Genomic DNA, 20,749 nt, shown 5'->3' with positions numbered 1-20,749 from the left:
TAATCCTTCTGAACTGCCATTCCCTCCTGTACTTCTTCATTTGCCCAACCCTCCCATCTCCGTTGATGCTTGTCTCAAAAATCTGGTCACATTCTGGTAATAGCACCCCTATAATTTTAGCAAACACAGCCTTGCATGCACGGGAAACTTTTATTCAGGAGTGTCTTCGGCAGGAGGCAAAAGAACAGGAGTTAACTTGCCTGTGGGAGGGGAAAAAAGCAATCAGATACAGGGAAATACATCAGACTATCAAAATCTTGTTACGATCTTAGTTGATAATGCTTCCATATAGCATCACAAATGATACAAATCCGCTCTAAGTGATAGCTATGGGAAGAGAGCCTCCAGGTGATCTGGCTTTCATAACCCAGACCTGGAAAGGCAGCTAGCTGGCTTCAGAGACTCTGTAGGAAGTCAATGGTTTAAAAATACTTTGCACTTTTCTACGTACATGCCATCAGCTGATCTCAAATGCCTTGCATCCGTTAATGACCTAGGTCTCTTAACACCTCTGTGAGGTAGGTAAGATGTACCCAAGGGAAAGCAAAGGCACAGAAACTTAAAGTGCAATTCTACTCTGAAAAGAGGTTGTGTCTGAAAAGGGTCACTTCTTCCTCAGTAGAACTGCTCCTTGGATTGGAGTCTTGCTCACCAATACTAGTGATACATATTTTTTTTTCCTCTGTCATCTGAAGAAGTAGGTTGAGCCCAGAAAAGCTCATGATACAATCTATATTTTTGTTAGTCTCTATGGTGCTACAGGACCACTTGTTTTTAAAGCTTTTTTTTGTTTGTTTGGTTGGTTGGTTGGCTTTTTTGTTACGGACTAACACAGCTATCCGAGACTTTCTTTTCTTCGTTAGCCCTGCGAAGCCAACACCTCTGGGAGAGTGAGCTGTGTTCTATTATGATTCATATGCTGTCAATTGTTCATTAAATTTCAACTCTGTACCAAATTCTGTCCTCACTTATACCTATGCAACCCCATCAAAGGTGACGGTGTTGAACAGCTACAACTGAAGACAGATTTTTGGCTCAGTCTTTATAGCTATTGTTGGTGTGGTATGCAATGCACCCAGCTTAGATTTCAGATAGCAGGTTATTTATAGAGGTAAAAATTAGAGCAACATGAAACCCTGTAACCTGAAAAAATCAGATAGGAAGTCATAGAATTGGACTTTAAGTGACTTGCCCAAGACAAAGTGTTAGTGAGGGACTAGAATCTGATTAGTCGTGGCTCCATTCACTGCCCTCACCCCTAGACCTTTCAAGGAGGAATACATAAGACATATTCTACCCTATTCCCACTCTTTCTTTGGATCTCAGTAGAAAGTATCTGATAAAGCAGATAAACCTAGATCTTTGGAGACTTATGGGACTGCCTATAGTCAAAATGTGGGTCAAAACAGGAGGGAACAACTGAAGTGAATACTGGAGACCATATTTAATAACTAGCCACCTCTATGTAAAAGATGTATGCGCTTTGGTCCTTTTAAAAGGAGTGTTTCCCAGGTGGTTTCCAGGCACCATTGACATTTTTCAAGGTGTTACTCCCTGGGCCATTCAGGTGCTGTTTTTTAGCATGCTTGCTGTTCTGCTCTCGTAAACAGTCTTTGTAACTAGCCACGGTCTGAGTAGCAGTAGTGAGGATAGCAGGACGTGGGCCTAGGGGAGCAGATGCCTTTGCTGATGCATCTTGCTGGGTTCTCTTCTGAGAGACAGCACTTCCATCACTCACATTTTGCAGGAAGTTCCGAGGCAGCTTCTCACTGTGGGCCACCCATGATTTCATGCAGTCCAGCACTATGGGTATGAGGCTCACCACACCTCCATAGTGGTTCTTTGCTTCATCGCAGCTCAGGTGATTCACCACATCATGAGGGTACCTGTGGGGACAGGGGGAAGCAGTTATGTATCCGAGTGTGTCTGGGGCTGCAACACACAGGGACCCCCACAAGTCTGCTTTTAGAGTCACCACTAAGAATGCATAAGCCAAATGACCAGAACTAGACTGGGTGGCTGAAATAATTCCTGTCCAATAATGTTCTTCACCACTGGCCCAAATAGGGTTGCTCCCAGATTTAATTTCACCAGCGTGTAAAAATACATGTCTTCCCTCTGCTCTTTGCCCAGTTGAAATAAATTGATGACAGTGTGGGTTGGGAAAAACCTGTACAGTATTACCATTGCATGTGACTACAGTGTAGTAGGCTACTCACTAGCACTGAAATTCACAAACTTGGGAGAAAGAAATCTAACCATTTGAGAGAGGAGAGTGAATAATATTGCGGAAAATTCTCCCAAAGATCAATGGGATTACTGGGGAGCCCTTGCCCTTTCATTGGGATTAAGGGCATAGTCACATGACTCTAATTATGAATGCATGTGCTGATCTGGAGTACAAATCTCACATCAACAGATGACCATGCCCCTCTCATTGTTTCCCAGGTTTGTAAGTTGCTTAGGTGAGGTTTTTTCTTTTCTTTTTTTTTTCCTTCCATAAGAAATGTCTAAAAGCAAGCTGATGATAGACTTACTTTGCTCGGACGGTGCTCAGGTCGTTGCTGGGGCTAACGAGCATCTTGCATTTCTCCAAAATATTGTTGGTTACACTGTTACCAGGATGCAGGGCTTCTAGTTTTTGGCAGAGTTTGTTCAGATCATTACAGATGTTCAAGAACATGAGGAGGATGCGTCTATCGGTGCTGTTGTTACAGTGATGATCCATGTATGCCTGCACCTATGTCGTGCAACATATGCAAGGAAGGGCACTATTTAAACTTCATCGAAATTAGTTCAAGCAAGCTGGTGCAATTTTTATTGCTTTATGTAGCAAGGGCTGTTTCAATGCAGTTTGTATTACACTGCAGAGAAACTGCCTTCTCAGCCATGTAGGAAGTAATATGCAGGAGAACCTATATGCTATAGAATGGATGGCAGGATTTCTGGAGCCTGTCTGGATAAAAAGCTTCCTCTGTTTCCCTGAAATAGGATTTTGAGGGGTGTGGCTGTGGAATCCACTGATGTGCAAATCCATGACCATTCTTCTCCCTCCCTGCTGGCGGAGGAGTGCTGGCTGAGCTCCTAAAGCCTCAAGGCCAGTGTGGCTCTCCTACTGATAAGTGATCTGGAGGCGCAGAGGGGAGTGTTTCTTGTAATCATCTTTTTTTTTTTTTTTAATACAATGGCTAAGTATAGGGCCAAGTGGCAGGAAGTGGGTTAGTTTGAACCTTGGTCATTGACATACAATAACACTTACAAAGCATCTGTGTTGCTAAGTTTTATTATTTAATAGCATTAATACTAAATCTCAATGTTAATTCCTGGTAAATTGACATTATTTCATAACAATATTCAGATAGTCTTCTGAATAGTGAGCAAAGCCCTTGCATTAGTACAGTAGAAAAATTAAATCCTAATGAACCTTGATTTTAATGGCATGTTATCTCCACATCCAAAAGGATTTATCCTTGTGACATAATATTGCACTCAGCTCACCCATAATTGTAATTTTATTGAGATCCTCCTCTCCCTCCCCCCCCCCCAGTCTCTCTTCCAGGCTTCTGAGTTCTTCACATTTAAAGTTTCAAGACAATTCACATACCAACCCCAAACCCCCTACTCTACTGGGACATTCAGTGCTCATTCCATCTTCCCACCTCTGGAACATTGCCATTACTTTTAATAAACACTACAGTAGCTCCAATACCTGCGGGGGAGAGAAGTAAGCTGCTTACTACAAGAAGCTAAGGTTCACATGTGGCAGAGGAGGGTGGGTTTGTGTCTCTTGTATGCCTTTTGGCTAGATGATGTATATTTCTAATTAGGAGTGAGGTGGAGAAATGGGGTTGTTAGGCTAAAATGTCTAAAGAGGTACTGAGCTGTATAGCATTTATATAGATGGATAAATCAGAATGTAGGTAATTTTGCCTACAATTTCATGGTCAATTGTAGCTTATAATATTGAGTTAATAAACAGATCTTTCTAGAAGGGTTTGTATATAGCTTCCTCTAGTAAATAGTTATTCACCATTGAAATATACACAAGTGCATGACAGCATTATGGTGTCCCCGTTGCTGCTGGCAGAAATCTTTGTGCTGATTTCTTTGTACCTGTCCAATACTTGCTACAGGCCTGATCTTGTCATGTGCATTCTCTCGGGTGTGGTCCAGCGCTGCAATAAATGTAAACTGCTGCTGCTGGAAGATCTTGTAGGTCTGTTCTATGCTTCTCAGACTTTCTTTTACCTCATTCATTTTCCCCCCTCCTGTATTTTGAAAAAGGAGAGGGAGGATGTTAGTTTTTTTTGAAGTGATACAATTTTATATGAGAGACTTTATTTTCACCTACAGCTGTAACCAGACAAGTTGAATTGCCCCCCAAAAAGGAAAATGTCAAGAAGATGGGAAAATATATTGTGTTAAGGTTTTCCAGTCCCAGAGCCCCAAACAGTAAGTCAGTAAGGTAGTAATGATGCTACAAAAAGAGGTAGAGAACCCACAGGGGACCACTGACAATCAGATGCCATAAACCCTAGTGGATCTATTGTAAACATAATGTAGCAATGCATCAAACACAATGCTGGGAGAGGACCAAAGGGAGAAATGGCTATTCTTACCCAGTGTAAAACTATTGCGCAAGCGGCTTGAAAAGTGTCTTCTAACATTAAATGACAGTCCGCTTGAGAGGCAGTGTGCCGTAAAGTGCAATGGAACAAGGGAGACCTGGACTTGAAGTTAACCTCCGGCTCTTTCACAGAAAGATGTAGCTCTGGCACGGCATGCAGATTTCCAGTATTGATCGTGTATGAATGTAGAAGCAGCATGAGCACTGCTTAGTGTTACCAGTTTCTACACTCCCCCCACCTCCTCCTGTTCACTTTAACTTACCTTGCCCCTACCCCAGAAAAGCACCTACTGTTCTTGCCCCTTTTATTTTCCTCCAGTTTTTTGGTTTTTTTTAACTCATTACTATTGGTCCTACCCCCAGCAATCTAGATTCTGAAGGGGCACTGTGGGCACCCTACCATGTCCTTGGTTAAATCTGGTGCTCTCACTCTGGAGTCAGGTATGGGATTGTTATAATGCCCATAAGTGCACATCCTACTCAGCTGAGAGTGGTGTCAATAGTTGGAGTGGATACAGGGATAGCAAGACAGTGCCCTGGAATGAAAAAGAAAACTTCATGGTTCCAAATTCCAAGGCTGAATTTGTCAGCTGGGTGGCTACTTTTGCGGCGCCTTATCCATCAACAAATTGTGAGGATTTTCCATCTCTGTACTTCTGATAGACAGAATATGGGCCAGCTCTCAGTTTCTAAAATTCCCATCTCTATACTTCTGATGCTCTATAGTAACAAGCCCCGATGTGTATGATCACTCCTAGCCAGCTGCCAAACCCTCCTACTCCCAAATATGCCACATGTATTCCTGAGACCCCACAAATCCCCATATAAAAACTATAGTTGGTCTTCAGATGCCTTCACATTGGAGGAAGATAAAATCCTATGTTGGCACATTGTCAACCAGCCCAGACTATGGGAAACTCAGTTAGGGTTGAGCTTAGGTGTCTCCCTCTACCAAGATCAAAATTGATCACAAATAAGCTCTTTACACTGTCTCCAGGTTTAATAAATTAAGTAGCAACTTGGTTTTGAAAGCCACAAGGTAAAAGTCTGCAACGGAGAAAATGTTTTTTCCCCCAGTCCTAATAGATTGTGACAAAATATCTTTACTTTTTTGCAGTAAAAATTAATGTACTGTGCCAATCTAGATGCTCTTTTCTGAAAATGCTTTTAATGGAAAACTTTTCCATTAAAAGCATTTCTGGAAAATCATGCCAGTCTAGATGTAGCCTGAAAGGTACTTTAAGGGCCCCTAGTGTCTTCCATGTGGCTTGAGATTCCACCTTAATGAAAACTTGCTCATAAAAATAAATCCTAACAGGAGAGATACAGGGGCTGGTTTTAAAGGTAAGGTATCTCCAAAGTTTCTCAAACTTTCCTGTTAAGTGTAAGACATTAAGGTTCAATCTAATTGGCCAGGGAAGGAGATTTAATAGGAGCTCCTGTTGACAGGAACATATTCTCCAGCACCTAATTATACCTGCCTGCCAATGCCTTACTTTGTAAAATATTTTGGAGCCTCCAGTAAAAACTGTTTCACCAGCTGCCCAGTTCGGTGCAGCTCAGATAAACTCCCGATCACTTCAATGAGAGGATGTAAGGCTACCGCTTATCTCTTGTCATTGCAACTTTGCACGTTGTGAAACCCCTACCCCTTTTTCTTACCCCCATCACACTTTGCCATATTCAAAGGGTATTTAAAATGAAGATTCCCTTCTCCCTGCAGGAGGTTCTATATTATTTCCTACAGCTGTCGAGGCAGGAGGGCAGTGTCACCTGGCTGCTAGTTAGTTTCAATCGCAGGCCCCCGGGGCCCCGTTGCATGGGTCGCTATGAGGACAGAGGCGGGTCGGCGCGGAAGCTTGGAGGGGCTGGCGGAGAACAGGACGGTGGCCTGGACCCAAGGCAAAATCAGCCTTTGGGGGCCGCTGCAGGTGCACGGACCGCCACGTGCACCCAGGACCGTGGGGCTCGCGAGGGGTGGGGGGCACGTGCATTGGCGCCTCTGATCCCAGCCCTGCAGCGGGCAGAGGGTGGCCTGTCTGGACCCAGAGCCCCTCTCACCTGTGTGTCCCGCACCGCTCCCGCATGTCCCGGCCCTCCTGCCTCCGACACCACCCGGGTCCCGTAGCCCTGCGGGAGCCAGCCCCAGCGGCTAGCACCCCGCAGGGCAATTGTTACAACCGTCTCCCTGGGCAACGGTGACGTAGGTATCCCACGCCTCCCTCTGCCACATCGCAATACAGAGCAGGGGGCGGTGGGGAGTCGAGCAGGAGACGCGGGCTCGGGGCTGGGCATGTCTGGCGGGGGGCACTGGCAGGGGCTGTGTGGGAGGGGGCAGCGCAGGGGCACTGATGGGGACGTGTAGAGGCAGGCGCTATAGGGGAAGGCCAGAGGGTATGGACTAGAGGCTGGGGGGAGGTAGAGGCGCTGGCCTGCTGCGGCTGAGTGAGCTGGGGGCAGGAGCACTGATAGAAAGCTGTGGGGTGCAGCAAGTGCTGTGCGCTGTGCGGAAGAAGGCGGGGCACTGAGGGAGAGTTGTAGGGGGGCAGGGGGCTGTATGGGAGGGGGTAGGAGCCCTGTGGTGGAAGGCCAGGGGGGCTGTGTGGGAGGGGGCAAGGGTACTGATGGGGAGCTGTAAGGCGGAGTAGGAGGCTGTGTGGGCGACATGGGGGGGAAGTGGCAGGAGGCTGTGGGCGATACGGTCCCTGTGGGGGAAAGCCAACAGGGACTATGTGGAGCTGTAGGGGGGCAGGAGACTGTGTGGGAGGGGGCAGGGCAGGGGCACTGATGGGGAGTTGTAGGGGGAGGGCCAGATTAAATTGGCATGAGGCTATGGGAGGCAGGAGCCCTGTGGGGGTAGGGACACTGGTTTGGGCTGCGTGAGAGAGGACAGGGAGAGGGGTAGGGGATGTGGGAGGCTGGGGGCGGTAGGAGAGAGGTCCTAGGTAGGGAATCGAAGGCACAAAGATCTAATTCAGCTTCTCTCCCACCACTAAGCCCCTAGCCGCTCTTCCCACGCCCAGACAAAAGGGCTGTAACGCTAGGGGCTCCTGCCCATGCCTGTGGGTGAGAGGCAGAAGGGGTCTCATTGATTCGCCAGGGGCCCGGACAATCCGGGAGCAGTCATTGCCCTTTTAAAAAAAAGGCCAGTCGCAGTATGATGAGGTCACACGCCCCATTTCCGAGCCCACAGAAGGGCGGGGGCTGTCTGCGTCGCGTGCTGATAACGTATGCGCCTTAGCGACGAGCGGTTGCTAAGGCTGCGATGGACGCTACCTCCCGGCCGCTCCGCGTGCCCCCGGAGATGGGCATGTATGCGGAAAAGCACGAGCTCTTCCAGCTCTTGCAGGTGAGAGCGGGAGGGGACGCCCGCGAGGCGCTTTGCTCCCTGGCGACACGGATGGAATAACTGTGCTCGCCCCTCTTTGAGCAGGGGGACCCCTCCCCGTAGGCACTGGGGCGCCCACGTGCGCGGGGGATGGTCGCAGCAACTCTAGTTCCCGGCGTGCGTGGCAGCGCCCAAGCCAGAGGTGAAGGAAGGCGGCTTAGGGGCGGTAACAACCCTCGTTCCCCGCAGGGTAGCATTGCTCGAGGGGGCGCTGCAAGGACTGCTCCTAGCATGCATTGGGGTGCCCAAGCATGGGAGGGGGGTTGTCAGTGGAACTCCCAGCATTGGTCCGACTGCCCCCCACATGCTTTGGTCCTGCTGTCCCGTGTGTGGGTTTTACCAGTTGCGCCCACACTGTACCAGTAGCCTCCCCAGGAATTGAAATTAGGGGGAGTGTTCGAATTTACAGGGGGGGGGGGTGTCAGGGCCGATGAGGGGTGAGACCGTGAGGGTGAAGGTGGGCTGTATGGCACCATAGTTCACAAAACTGGGGGGGGGGATGTAGGGAAATCCCTGCACTGTGCCCTGTTGGGACATGTTGACTGTTGCTAGCATGGACTGGGTAACCTTGTTCCAGCCTTGGGGTTACCCAGTGCATACTGTTCCTGACCTGAGGACCAACATGCTGCAGTGTATTGGAGAGGGAGGGGCTGTAATGAGTGTTCCCGGCATGTAGCAGAGTGCTCAGAGGAGATGTAAAAACAGTTCCAAGCACACAGTAGTGGGGTACTTTGAGGGTGGAGGAAAGTGTAATGACCATTCCCAGCAGGCAGCTGGGAGTTGTAGGCTGGATGGGTGTAGAACCATGAAAAGTGATGCTAGCACTTGCTTGGGATGTGCCTAGCACAGGGGTGCCCAAACTTTTTTCAGAGGGCCAGATTTGATGAAGTGAACAAGCGTGAGGGCCGACCATTTTGCCTGACATTCTTTGAACCATTAAAATTAAATGCAAATTAACTATTTTATGCAAAGTTTATTGCAAACGGCATACTTTTCATCTAATCACATGGATGACAAATCTAAACAGGTGTTAAATCACTCTGCCTTTCATATCTGAAGGCCAGATGAAAAAAAAATCCAGGAAGCTGAAATATATGTCAGGAACATTGTAAAGTACATTACATATTATTGGTAATAAAGGTTGTCTGTCAACTTTTAAGTTCAAAAAATATGAACAGGAACATAACACCAAGTATACATGTTGTGTCCAAATATATTTATAACTGATATAGACCAACTGACATTAACTGAGATTTTACAATGTATTCATCTCAATACATATGGATTCGTTGGGGGCCATAAAAGATAGATATTGCCAAATTACCTGTGGGGCCGTATTAAACCAGAACATGGGCCGCAATTGGCCCGCGGGCCAGACTTTGGACATGCCTGGCCTAGCAGAGAGAAGCAATGATTCCTAGATACATCAGGGCACTTCTTATTTGCTGCTGGGCACTTTTGGTGGAGGCAACACTTTAAATACAAGATATCTTATCACATCTTACAAGATGGAACAGTGTTTATGTCTGCAGCATATTGTCAATTTAAACAAAGAAATACTAATTTCTTTGTGTTCCTTGTGTATCTACGTGTATCACTATTTATTGAAGCAGTGTGATTCTGCCGTTACTAAGATTACTAGGACTGGGACTTTTGAGCTTGGAAAAGAAACAACTAAGGAGGGATATGATAGAGGTCTATAAAATCATTACTGATGTGGAGAAAGTAAATAAGGAAAAGTGATTTACTTGGGCCCATAACAAAAGAACCAGAGGATGTTGTGAAGGCCAAAACTATAACAGGGTTAAAAAAAAAAAAGCTAGATTAATTCATGGAGGCTATTAACCAGGATGGGCAGGAATAGGGTGCCTAACCTATGTGTCAGAAGCTGGGAATGAGCAACGGGATGAATCACTTGATGGTTACTTGTTCTGTTCATTCCTTCTGGGGCACCTGGCATTGGCTGCTGTTGGAACACAGGATACAGGACTAGATGGACCTTTGATCTAACCCAGTATGGTTGTTCTTATTTTGTTCTTCTTTATTTTTCAAGCGCTATCTGTGGACTTACTTCTCTGGAAAATTTAGCTGACACTTGTCCCCATCTCAAGAAAATTGGACAAGCTACATATTAGACAAACATAATGCACTGGCTATTAACAAGGTTTAATTGCAATATATATTTCTGAAACATGTTGGAAATCTGTTAAAGGTGTTGAGTTGGTCAAATGCAAAGCATGGCTTTAAGAATGCTACTTAGTGAATTGGGCTGGGAAGTAGTATGATGGAGTATTAATAAGGAAACCTGTATTTAAAACTTTTTATGTGAAGGCAACTGTTCTTTTGGAGATTAGGTTAATGACTTAATTCATAATCTAAAATATGGAGGTTTTGGAACTTGTCTATTTTGTGTTGTTTTAGCAAACATTTCTGGTTTTGTGCCTCTTTATGCAGATGTACAACTATTTGAAAAACAATAAAAACACAGTTACAAACAAGTCTTATTATTTTAGTAAAGAATGAGATTGACTTCCTGGCCAAAAAAGAGGTTGCACATTCCTACAGTTTGTTCCTTGGGTCTAATTTATTCCTATTGAAAAGTTTGTTAATGGATAGGAATTCTAATATTGTCCTGACAACGGTTACAGTTTGTTAGGAAAAATGGCCATAACACATACTGCTTTTAACATTTTTCACATCCCTTAGTTTGCGTGTTATGAGAAGAGGACACGATGCTCAAATCTCACCCTAAAATATATTGTTTCTCCTTTGCATATGCCCTTTTCCTCTTCTTCTGTTGTTATTTGTTAGCTCTGTAATTTAATCTTGTTATTCTGTGAGAATTTTGAGGTCCCTTTAGTATGAGCAATGCTGTATAAAATTTGTTTTTCAAAGCAAAACTTCATTCTGCATGCCACAGAGAAGTGAATAACACCAGCATGATTGCAATTGCAGAAAATCCTCAGATCGCAACTTTGTTAGCCAGCTGAGGACACAAACAACTGTAAATAATAACCCCAACTCATCAACAATTATGCAAATACCTACCCTTAAGCATGTGAGTAAAATTAAACTTGTGCATATATGATTGAAGGATGGGGGCCTAGAATCATAGAAGTACCAGTTAGCATCATGCTGCAGAATTATATTTCATTATAATTTCACAAGTTTGCTGGGTTTGTTATTTATAATGTTTACAGTATCACTGTCAGGTAAATTTAGATTCCAAATTCTGGTTTTGGGGTTTTAAATAATTTTTGAAAAACACAGTATATTTTCCATGTACTTACATTGCAATACCAATGAAAACAATATACTTTTCTGAGATTAAAATATTTTCCATTGGTGGTTGTTACCCAGACAGCATGAGGACTTTCAAGTAAAAGTGTTGGTTTATATTCAGATTGGATAAAATGCAAAAGGTAAACAAAAAGCATAAATAACGAAAAGTCAGGTGAATGTGTGGTAGATTCCTTTCACCTGATACACTCAGTTTATCTAAATGGAACAGAAAATGTGGAATTTATTTGGATAAATGGGGTTTTGGAGAGGAGGCTCATGTTTAATAAGAAGGTTTTGGATGTGAGGTTTTATTAGGGTAGAAATTAATTGCACAAGGAACTCTGGGAAATAAGGATTAAGTTGGAAAAAACTTCCAACTTTCTCCATCCCATAATGTCATCTCTATGCCATAATTTTGACACCTTTTCTTAAAATCCTGTGTGGCACCTCTTGCTGCCTGCTATCTCTGACAGAAGCATGGCGGCCGCACAGCTCTGTATTATTGTCTTGAACATTGTAAACTCAGGACAGACGATCCTCTGGTATTTGCTTAGCAGAAGAAAATACCACAACTGTGGGGGAGCTGATGATTTTTTTGAGGAACGATTCCTAAGTGGCACAGCAAAACTGATTCCAGGTTGATGGTGGTGTTCAGAGAGCAGCTGCAGGTGGTGGATCGCTGCTTCTGGGTCCAAGAAATGAGCACTGTCTGGAGAAATCACATCATAGTGCAGGTTAGGGCTGACAAGCAATGGCTGAAGAACTTTCAGATGCAAAAGGCATCCAGGATCTATCTGAGCTCAAACCAGCGCTCCAAAGCGTGGACACCAGAATGAGAGCTGCATTGACAGTTGAGTAGCAAGTGGTGATTGCCCATGTGCTTACTTGCAACACTGGTTTTCTACCAGTTACTGGGAAATTCATTTTAGAGTTGGAAAATCCATGGCAAGAGCTGTTGTTTTGAAAATGTGGAGGGTCATTAATTGGCTAAGCAAGACTGTGATTCTTAGCAATCTGCAGGTGGGGTGATAGATAGTGTGCATATCCCTATTTTGGCTCCATCCCACCTTACAACACAGTCCATCAGCAGAAAGGGCTACTTTTCTGTGGTTATGCAAGCGTTGATGAGTCATTGGGGACACTTCTCTGATACCTGTGTGGACAGGTCAGGGAAGGTGCGTGATGCTTGTATCTTTAAGAACATACGCTGCTAAGAAAGCTGCAGGCAGAGATTTCTTGACTGTCAGATTGCCATTTGTGGTGATGAAATGTTACTGTGATCTGGAGGAATCTGGTTCATGAAGTCATTTTAAAAGTTCCAAGAAAAGATTCAACTGCTAGCTCAGCAGGTTCAGAATGACAATTCAGTGTGTTTTTGGTGGATTGAATGGACATGAGTGATGTTTACTCACAAATTTAGCTCTCAGTAAGAAATATCCCAATGTTAGAGTTGCCTGTTTGTCCTGAATAATATCTGTGAGGAATAGAGGGAAGGAAGAGGTGGACCATCTGTCTTCTGACTTCGAGCTACCAGATACAGAGCTATTCCAAGAACTTAATGGAGAGTAATGCAGCTGAAGGAGGTCTTGAAAAAGCACTTTGCCAGTCAGCTACATAAATATACTGTGCTTAGTCTGGCCCTGACATTTTGGGGGGCATTTCCAATTTTAGAGTACATTGATGAATATCACATTATAATAATTATAAATGTCCAATAAGCAATGCAATTCGCACTGGACCTGTGAATTTTGTGATCCTATTCAATTGCAATTTAATGTGTGCTTTCAGTAGCACTAGGTATTCTGCTGGATATGCTCTGAAGTAAGATTAAGTTATTTCCAATATATATTGTGTAACAAAATAGTACAAAAGGTAATGTACAGTTCAAAAGCGCTATACACTTATGAAATATATAAGAAGAACAGTGCTTTTAAATTAGAATGCTAGAAAACATTAATGTCTATTTCAGTCCATTTCTGCCAAACATATATCAGCCATGATTCTTACAGGCCAGAATATGTGAAGCTGTGTTTTTTGCTATTTTCCCCTGCTGTGGAGTGGTATTGTTAGAGATGTGGCACGTAATGCCAATGGGGGAATATAAGGCACTCTTGAAATAGAGGTCTCCATTGATTGTAAGGGGATTGTATTATATCCTGGGGCATAAGATCATAAGAACAACCATACTGGTATCAAAGATACATCTAGCCCTGTATCCTGTTTCTGACAGTGTCCAATGCTAAATACTTCAGAGGGAATGACCAGAACAGGTAACTAAGTGATCCATCCCATTTCTCATTCCCAGCTTCTGGCAAACAGAGGCTAGGAACAGCATTCCTGCCCATCCTGGCTAATAGCCATTGATGGACCTAACCTCTATGAATTTATCTAACTCTTTTTTTTAACCCTATCATAGTATTGACCTTCACAATATCTTCAGGCAAGGAGACATCTCCTTCTCCTTTTTCTGCTGTAACTCCTAGGCTATGTTCACTGTAAAGCTGTGCTGCCAACTATTAAGTGCTGCGCAGGCTCTCGGGGAACCCAGTACTGGCAGACCTGCCATGGCTGGAGGAGAGGCACCCTGCTGCTAGCTCCAACCTAGCCTGGTCCCCAACCTGCTGTGGCCTGGGAACAGATGCCCCTAGCCCAGCCCCTGCCCTGCCACAGCTAGGGGAGCGGCACCCTTCCCTTGGCTCAAACCTAGCCTGGCCCCTCATCTACTACAACCAGGGGAAGGCACCCCTCCCTCATGTGGGGGACAGGTGTCCCTCACCTGGCCCCAACCTAGCCTGGCCTGCCCCTTCCTCAACCCCAACCTAGCCTGGCCACTGACCTGCTGTGGCTGGGGGGCAGGTGCCCCTCCCTCAGTTCCAACCTAGCTGGACTCCCAGCTGGGGAAGAGGCACTTATCCTACAGCCCCAGCCTCGGAGCTGCTATAGTGGAGAGAGGTGCTTCTGCCCCCATAACCCAGGTGCTACTGTGAGGAGAGAGAGAGCTGGAGAAAGTCCTCTCTCCCTGTGGTAGTTCCAGGGCAGCCTGCACCCCAGCCTCACCCCAGAACTTGTATCCCTAGCTCTGGAGCCCTCACAACCCTACACCCCAACCCTTTGTCTCAGCCCTCCTACTTTCTGAACAATTCAGCCCCACCCCCAACACATAAATTTTATGTGCATCAATATGAATGTGTGATGTGTGACACCTCCACGTTGGTGCACAAAACAAAGTTCATTCCGCACATGGGAAAACTTAGAGGGAACACTGCTCCTAGGTCTTTCTCCAGTCTGCTCTATCCTTCTCCAGGCTGATTTCCATATTCACCCATCAAACCCTCTGATCGTGGTTCAACACAGCACTGGCATGCAGGACTTCACTGAACATGTCCTCCCAAGACTGCTTCTTTCTTCTTATCAGGGTCAGACATTATGTGAATGTGAATGGGGCACCCCCCTCATTGGCAGCAGCTACGTATTAAACAGACAGTTGTATAATTGTATTTACAGTCACAATGGAAAGCAAAAGATAAGTTTCAGATCATCTTTCTCCTATTCCCATAAAAGTTGTAAATCAGACATGCTTCAATCAAGACACCTCAGTTTTGATGCACTGCCATACAACACCACTGTCTAGCTGCAGCCACAGGGAGTGTGGCTTGCTGAGGTTGAGGAGAGGGTAAGGTAAAGAATGAGTCATTTGGTTAATCAACTCCCCCACAAAAAATCAGCCCCTCTTTCCACAGGTATGAGTACAGGGCGATGGCACTGTGTACTAGCGCTGTTTTGCATAGGTGGAGGTGATTTTAGCTGCTATCTAACTCCTGCGAGTAACAAAGACACAGAGAGCACAGCTGCTGTTGGTGTCCTAAGCTGCCCAGGCTGCTGAGTCTGTTTACCACCATGGTGTCTGCTGAAGTCACTGCAGAATGGTGTAGGAGGAAAGTGTCCTACCAAAGAGGGGGAAATAAGACAGCCTTTCCTCGTATCCTTTCGGAAAGGATCCTGGAATACTGCCCTGGAAATTTCATCGAGATCCTTCAGAACAGTAGAAGGGACATTCTTATATACATTAAAAAACTTCTTCTCATTCTGCCCCACCCTGCCTAACAATAAATAGAATTAAAAGTAGATAACTGTACCTTTATGTTTGTTGTACCTCTGTGTCTTTTCGTCCAAGTAAAACAGTGAAAAGCAGATACTTGGGCTGTGTCCTGCTAAATTTGGCTTTGGTTTATGTGATGGAGATTCCATAACATCCCTAGCCAATGTATTCCAGTGCTTAACCACCTTGGCCATTGGGAAGTTTTTCCTAATATCCAGCCTAAACCTCCCCTGCTGCATTTTAAGCCTATTGGTTCTTGTCCTGCCATCAGCAATTAAGGAGAACAATTTTTCTCTCACCTTCTTATAACAATCCTTTAGGTACTTGAAAGTTGTCGTCATGTCCCTGTGTCGTAGTGGGGGGTACCTTGCTGGTTGCTATGCTGGGCAGTGGGTTGTGAGTGACCTCCACTGGCTGCTGGCAGCAGCACGGCCCAGCAGGGCAAGGGGTGAGTCATTATGCAAGGGGGCTTCGAAACTCGTCAGACAGGTATCTCCCAGGAGTGGAACAATGGGAAGAAGGGGAGTGGAGCCCTGGCTGGGGGCAGGGCTGGAAGTGACTGAGTTAGTTTCTGTCTGCTATCATGGAGAAAGCAGCCTAGGGCAACAGGCTGGGATTTAGGGGCCCAGGCTCCCCCATCTCAAGGGGGGCTGAGGCATCCTAGGCCTCCCGTGTAACCAGATTACATCTGTGCTGTGCTGTATCCTGGAGGAGCAATAAACACCGTATATTCTACTGGCTTGTGGAGTCTGTCCGTGCCATTTCGGGGGTGCAGGAGATGGGAAAACCCCAGCATGCCATCACAGTCCCCTCTCAGTCTTCTCTTTTCCAGACTAAACACACCCAATTATTTCAACCTTCCAGGACCGGATGGAGGCATGGGCAAGCCAGGCAGTTGCCCAGGGCGCCAACTGATGGGGGGCGCCTGCGCGCGCCAGCAGCGACAGCCAGGCCAGATTGGGCTGTGCTTGAGCCGTGCGCCCTAAAGGTGGGCCCCGGGCTGCGCATGCGCCGTGCGCCCTGGGGTGGGCCTGCGCACCCTAAGGGGGTGGGCTTGTGCGCCGTAGGGGGGCAGACCCACTCCCCACAGGTGGGCCTGCGCATGCGCCGTGCGCCCTGGGGCGGTGCCACGTGCCCGTATCCGGGGCGCGAGAATACCTCGGGCCAGCCCTGCAACCTTCCCTCATTGGTCATGTTTTCTAGACCTTTAATCATTTTTGTTCCTCTTTTCTGGATCTTTTCCAATTTCTCCACATCTTTCCTGAAATGTGGCACCCAGAACTGATCATAGTACTCCAGTTGAGGCCTAATCAGCACAGAGTAGAGCAGAAGAATTACTTCTTGTGTCTTTCTTACAACACTCCTGTTAATATATCCAGGTACGTCTACACTTGCTCCCTAGTTCAAGCTAGGGATGCAAATGTAGCTGACTAATATTGCTAATGAAGTGGGGATTTAAATATCCCATGCATGATTAACATAATCTAGCCTGCACATTATTCCGCTCGCCAGCTGATTCAAACCAGGAAGTGCGCTCTGGGATGCATTAGTTCGAATCATACCCCTTGGTTCGAACTAACGTTACTTAAAAAATGAGTAACGTTAGTTTGAACCAAGGGGTTTGATTCGAACTAATGCGTCCCGGAGCACACTTCCTTGTTCGAATCAGCTGGCGAGCGGAATAATGTGCAGGCGAGATTATGTTAATGATGCGTGGGATATTTAATTCCCCACTTCATTAGCAATTTCGGTCAGCTACATTTGCATCCCTAGCTCGAACTAGGGAACAAATGTAGACATACTCTCCCAGAATGATGGTGATTTTTTGCAACAATGTCACACTTTAGATTGTGATCCACTATGACCCCTAGATCGCTTTGTGCAGTGCTCCTTCCTACGTGGTCATTTCCTATTTTTCTGAAGTACTTTGCACATATGTCCGTAATGAATTTCATCCTATGTGCCTTAGACAATTTCCCCACTTTGTCCAGATAAATAGCATCTCCCGAATCTTTCAGGCCTTTTTTATGCATCATAAATAATAATCAATTCATATTCCTTCTCAAATCATCTTTAATCTCTATGTATTTAGTCTTTCTCCGTCAAAAATGGGCTTCAAGGACTTATGAAGATGAATGAATATTTGTAAACCTTTTTGAGATCCCATCTTAAAGATTGCTATAGAAATGCAAAGTATTATTATTTATTTATTTATTTGTTTGTTTATTTTATTTAATATTATTATGGCTGTATTAAATTTCCTCCTGAATCTGTCCTATTTATTTTCAGAACATGCTTGAAGGGTTGTTAATCCATAAGCCTGATGAGCCCATCCAGTTCATGATAAGCCACTTAAAGCAAGACAATGATTATGGTAAGTGAAAATGAGAGACCATATGTAGTTCACTTTGGGATTTATAAACTGTTGTTGCAAAGCTATAGTTCAGTCGGCGAATGTTGGATAAAAGTTTTCAGTCTGTGTCTCAATTTTTTAAGCGTTTTGGAAAAAGTTATTGTAAGATGTTTTTAATTTCTATTCTAGTGGATAATCTAATAAAAAATGCACTTTAACAGTTATAAAAATGAAGCCCTCTAAGGGAATAACAAAGAATTCTAGTGTATCAATTATTAATGCTTTCTGTGCCCCATCTGATATTTCCTGTTGTCTTTAAGCTCGCTAATTACCCCTTTTGTCAGGTGTAAAATTGGTTTCCCATTCTACCTAGGCTGGCAGCTTCTCTGTTTTTGTTTGTTTGTTTTGTTTTTGTTTTTTTGATTACTTAGTTACTTGCTACTGTTAATGAGGTCTATAGCTCAGTGGCATCTCAGATGAAGGAACAGCAAGCATGCCTACCTATGTGTATAACAAAATCTGATAAATTGAATAGGTAGTATGGATTCTGCACAATAAAAGCATGTACACTCAATCAAATTATTTGATTTACAAACTGTTCACCCTTAGGCAGATTATATTTGGAGATGCACAACTGAACTATAATTTCTGTTCTGCATGAGCTGTCAGGAGTAGCTGGTGTCATGTTGCTTTGATGTTTCTTTAAAACCATAGTAAACCATTATGAAAGTTCTGCTGCAGCGTCAATGAAATCATTATCACAAGAGATGCTAAGAGCTCTTTTTAGTTAGTGGTGATCAGATGGATGTCGATTGAAATACTGCTAAATAGCAAAAATCAAATCCTGCAAATTGTGTCCAGCCTGTTCTGTGTGCAACATGAGAAATCTGTTCTGTTTTACAGCCCCGTTGAAAGTACACAGTTGAGAAGTTTCATGAGCTAAACTGAGCTAAGATATGTTCTTTAACCCCACAATATTATTTGAACAGAATCAAGCAGGTTGCCATTCATGACTTCTGTAAAACAAGAGGTTAAAGATAGAACCATAGCAATTGTTTGTCAAAGGAAAAACTGCTATCTGTGGTTTGAAAGAATCTATTAAGACATGGAAGGAACTCCAATTAAAATTAAAGCCTAAATCTTGTTTTAAAAGTAAATTGTATGGAAAACAATGTAAGATAAATCTGTAGTAGAGTTGATATTTATTTTTTGATCATAGCAGAAAGTGCTGACTGTTTAGAAGGAAAAAAAATCCCTTATTAGAGCCATCACTAAAGTGATGAATTTTCATGATCTTGTCTTGCTAGACAGTTTTAGCCCCAGAGAAATTTTCAAACAGAGATGTGGAAAAAAAGTACTGCAGCTACCCCATGTACAAAGTCAAAAGATCTTTTTTATTAATGATGAGATTTAAAGCACTCTTTAAAAAACAACAAACAATCCAAATGAGTATAATTTACTACAATCCTGATGAAGCTCTTAGTTCAAGTATTGGGTGACTGGGTTCTCATACTCAAGACTATTTTATTGTTCTGTCATGTGATCTAAAAAGCTAGATTTAAGAACGATCTGATGACTAAGCTATTTTTAATGCAAAAATGTCTGTTTAGAACATTTTATCCTGGTATGGTAATAAAAGGTTCCCAGAATCCAAGTAAATTATTTTTTTTGGTGAGTACTTCCTTTATAACCATTCCCTTCATAACATATTACAAAATTCTGGAAATTTTTTAGTCCTGAGCTGTATACTTCTCCAGTTCAACATAGGAGTTGCCTTACAAGTTAAGTGATTTTTCCCCCATTAATATTAATCGTACAATCATTTGGCTTTGAAGGGACCCCTACTGAGTCCAGCCCATCTTTTTGCATTGTGCAAGGTTTAATTTAATTCCCCCTAAAACTGTACCTGAATGCTAAACGTTAAGACTGCTTGAGAAAGTGAACCATGTTACGTTTCAAGACTCAGCACTGAGATGTGGTTTATTACTAAAGAAAAAGGTGTTGTGCAGATTTCTCTGCATTCATTTAGTTGCCTGAGTAGACCTCAAGCATTTAATACTAGCTGTGTGCAGATTTGAGGGGTTAAACATTACATAGAGTGATGCCCTAGTTGTGCCCTTGTGTCATATGTTTAGGGAAAAATGCCTTAGAAGATTCTTACAAGTGTGCAAATGAGTAAATCAGTGCATTACACTGCCTCATCTGCTGCCAGCTACTAAGCAGAGAGAAAAGCAGATTTAGTACAAAGTGAGCATTTACAGTAGCCCTGGGCAATATTAAAGCATGATATGGTGTATATAATGGTACGTTTCGTTTTTCATCAAACGTTTGTCCAAGAAAGTTGTGTATTAAAGCTTCAATACCTAAGGGTTTTCTTGTGAATTTTAAATTATGCTCCTAGTTAAACCTCAAAAGGATCTGTGGATGGAAAGGTTTTTTGATTTTCTTTGAAGTGGTTTGAAGAAGTTGATTAGTGTTGGCACCCGAGCACTCTTTTATGACGCTGTTTATAAATAATTCCTCAGTACCGGGCTGCAGTTTCAAGGTGTTAGGTTTTAAGAAACTAGGATTTAATCACATTACATTTGAAAGAAATTAGGTGATAAAAACAGCTGATGTATCCTTTTAAAGTATTTTTCTACATTGTGTACTAGGTCTGTTGCATTTGCAAGAACCAATACGGGGAGAGTTTTCTTTAAACCTTCCAAGTCAAATAACTTTGTAAAGATGAAGCTGTAATTTGAGTTCCATGAATGTTTAAAAATTGCACCTGCCCAACTGCTCCTAAGTGTTTGGAAGGTCCTCATAAAAATACAACTCCCATCCTTTCCTGTCTGCTGAGATCAGAGAGTATATTCCTTTTGGCTATCAAGACCTGGAGAGGTTTTTGGCTCGATAGATCCCCTAACTCATCTTCTTTGACCTGTACTACTGCCAATAAATACCTATCTGTCACTTTTTACAAGTCCGATTCCTTTTCTCCCCACAATAGAAAATGGA

General features: G+C 43.9%; 2 protein-coding genes across 9 annotated transcripts in view; one reads left to right on the top strand and one right to left on the bottom strand.

Annotated features, from left to right (window-relative positions):
• AK8 (adenylate kinase 8) overlaps positions 1–20,749 on the top strand; it is a 146,719-nt gene that overhangs the window by 11,773 nt on the left and 114,197 nt on the right. Inside the window, exons 1-3 of one of the 5 annotated variants that reach the window (XM_075905783.2) lie at positions 7,552–7,976; positions 16,261–16,384; positions 17,686–17,770. In XM_075905783.2, the coding sequence (XP_075761898.1) occupies positions 7,858–7,976; positions 16,261–16,384; positions 17,686–17,770 (328 nt within the window). In that variant the 5' untranslated portion in view covers positions 7,552–7,857. Of the gene's footprint in view, positions 1–7,551; positions 7,977–10,970; positions 11,074–16,260; positions 16,385–17,685; positions 17,771–20,749 lie in introns of those variants that run through there. The other 4 variants (XM_075905780.2, XM_075905781.2, XM_075905782.2 and 1 more) reach the window with 4 other exon arrangements.
• On the bottom strand, positions 137–6,833 carry SPACA9 (sperm acrosome associated 9). 4 transcript variants are annotated; one of them, XM_006136817.5, is made up of 5 exons: positions 6,689–6,833; positions 4,114–4,268; positions 2,538–2,740; positions 1,739–1,886; positions 137–200 (listed from the first exon to the last, which is right to left on the bottom strand). In XM_006136817.5, exons 2-5 carry the CDS (start codon positions 4,255–4,257, stop codon positions 192–194), a joined length of 504 nt encoding a protein of 167 aa, XP_006136879.1. In that variant the 5' UTR covers positions 4,258–4,268; positions 6,689–6,833; the 3' UTR covers positions 137–191. The 4 variants fall into 4 exon arrangements, with proteins under 4 accessions (XP_006136879.1, XP_075761902.1, XP_075761901.1 ...); XM_075905787.2 differs by adding an exon at positions 5,028–5,163 and having other exon boundaries at positions 137–1,886; positions 6,689–6,813; XM_075905786.2 differs by having other exon boundaries at positions 137–1,886.

Source organism: Pelodiscus sinensis, chromosome 23 (assembly GCF_052426305.1).
Source record: "Pelodiscus sinensis isolate ZL-2025 chromosome 23, ASM5242630v1, whole genome shotgun sequence".
NCBI lineage: Eukaryota > Metazoa > Chordata > Testudines > Trionychidae > Pelodiscus > Pelodiscus sinensis.
This window is presented reverse-complemented; position numbering and strand designations above follow the sequence as displayed.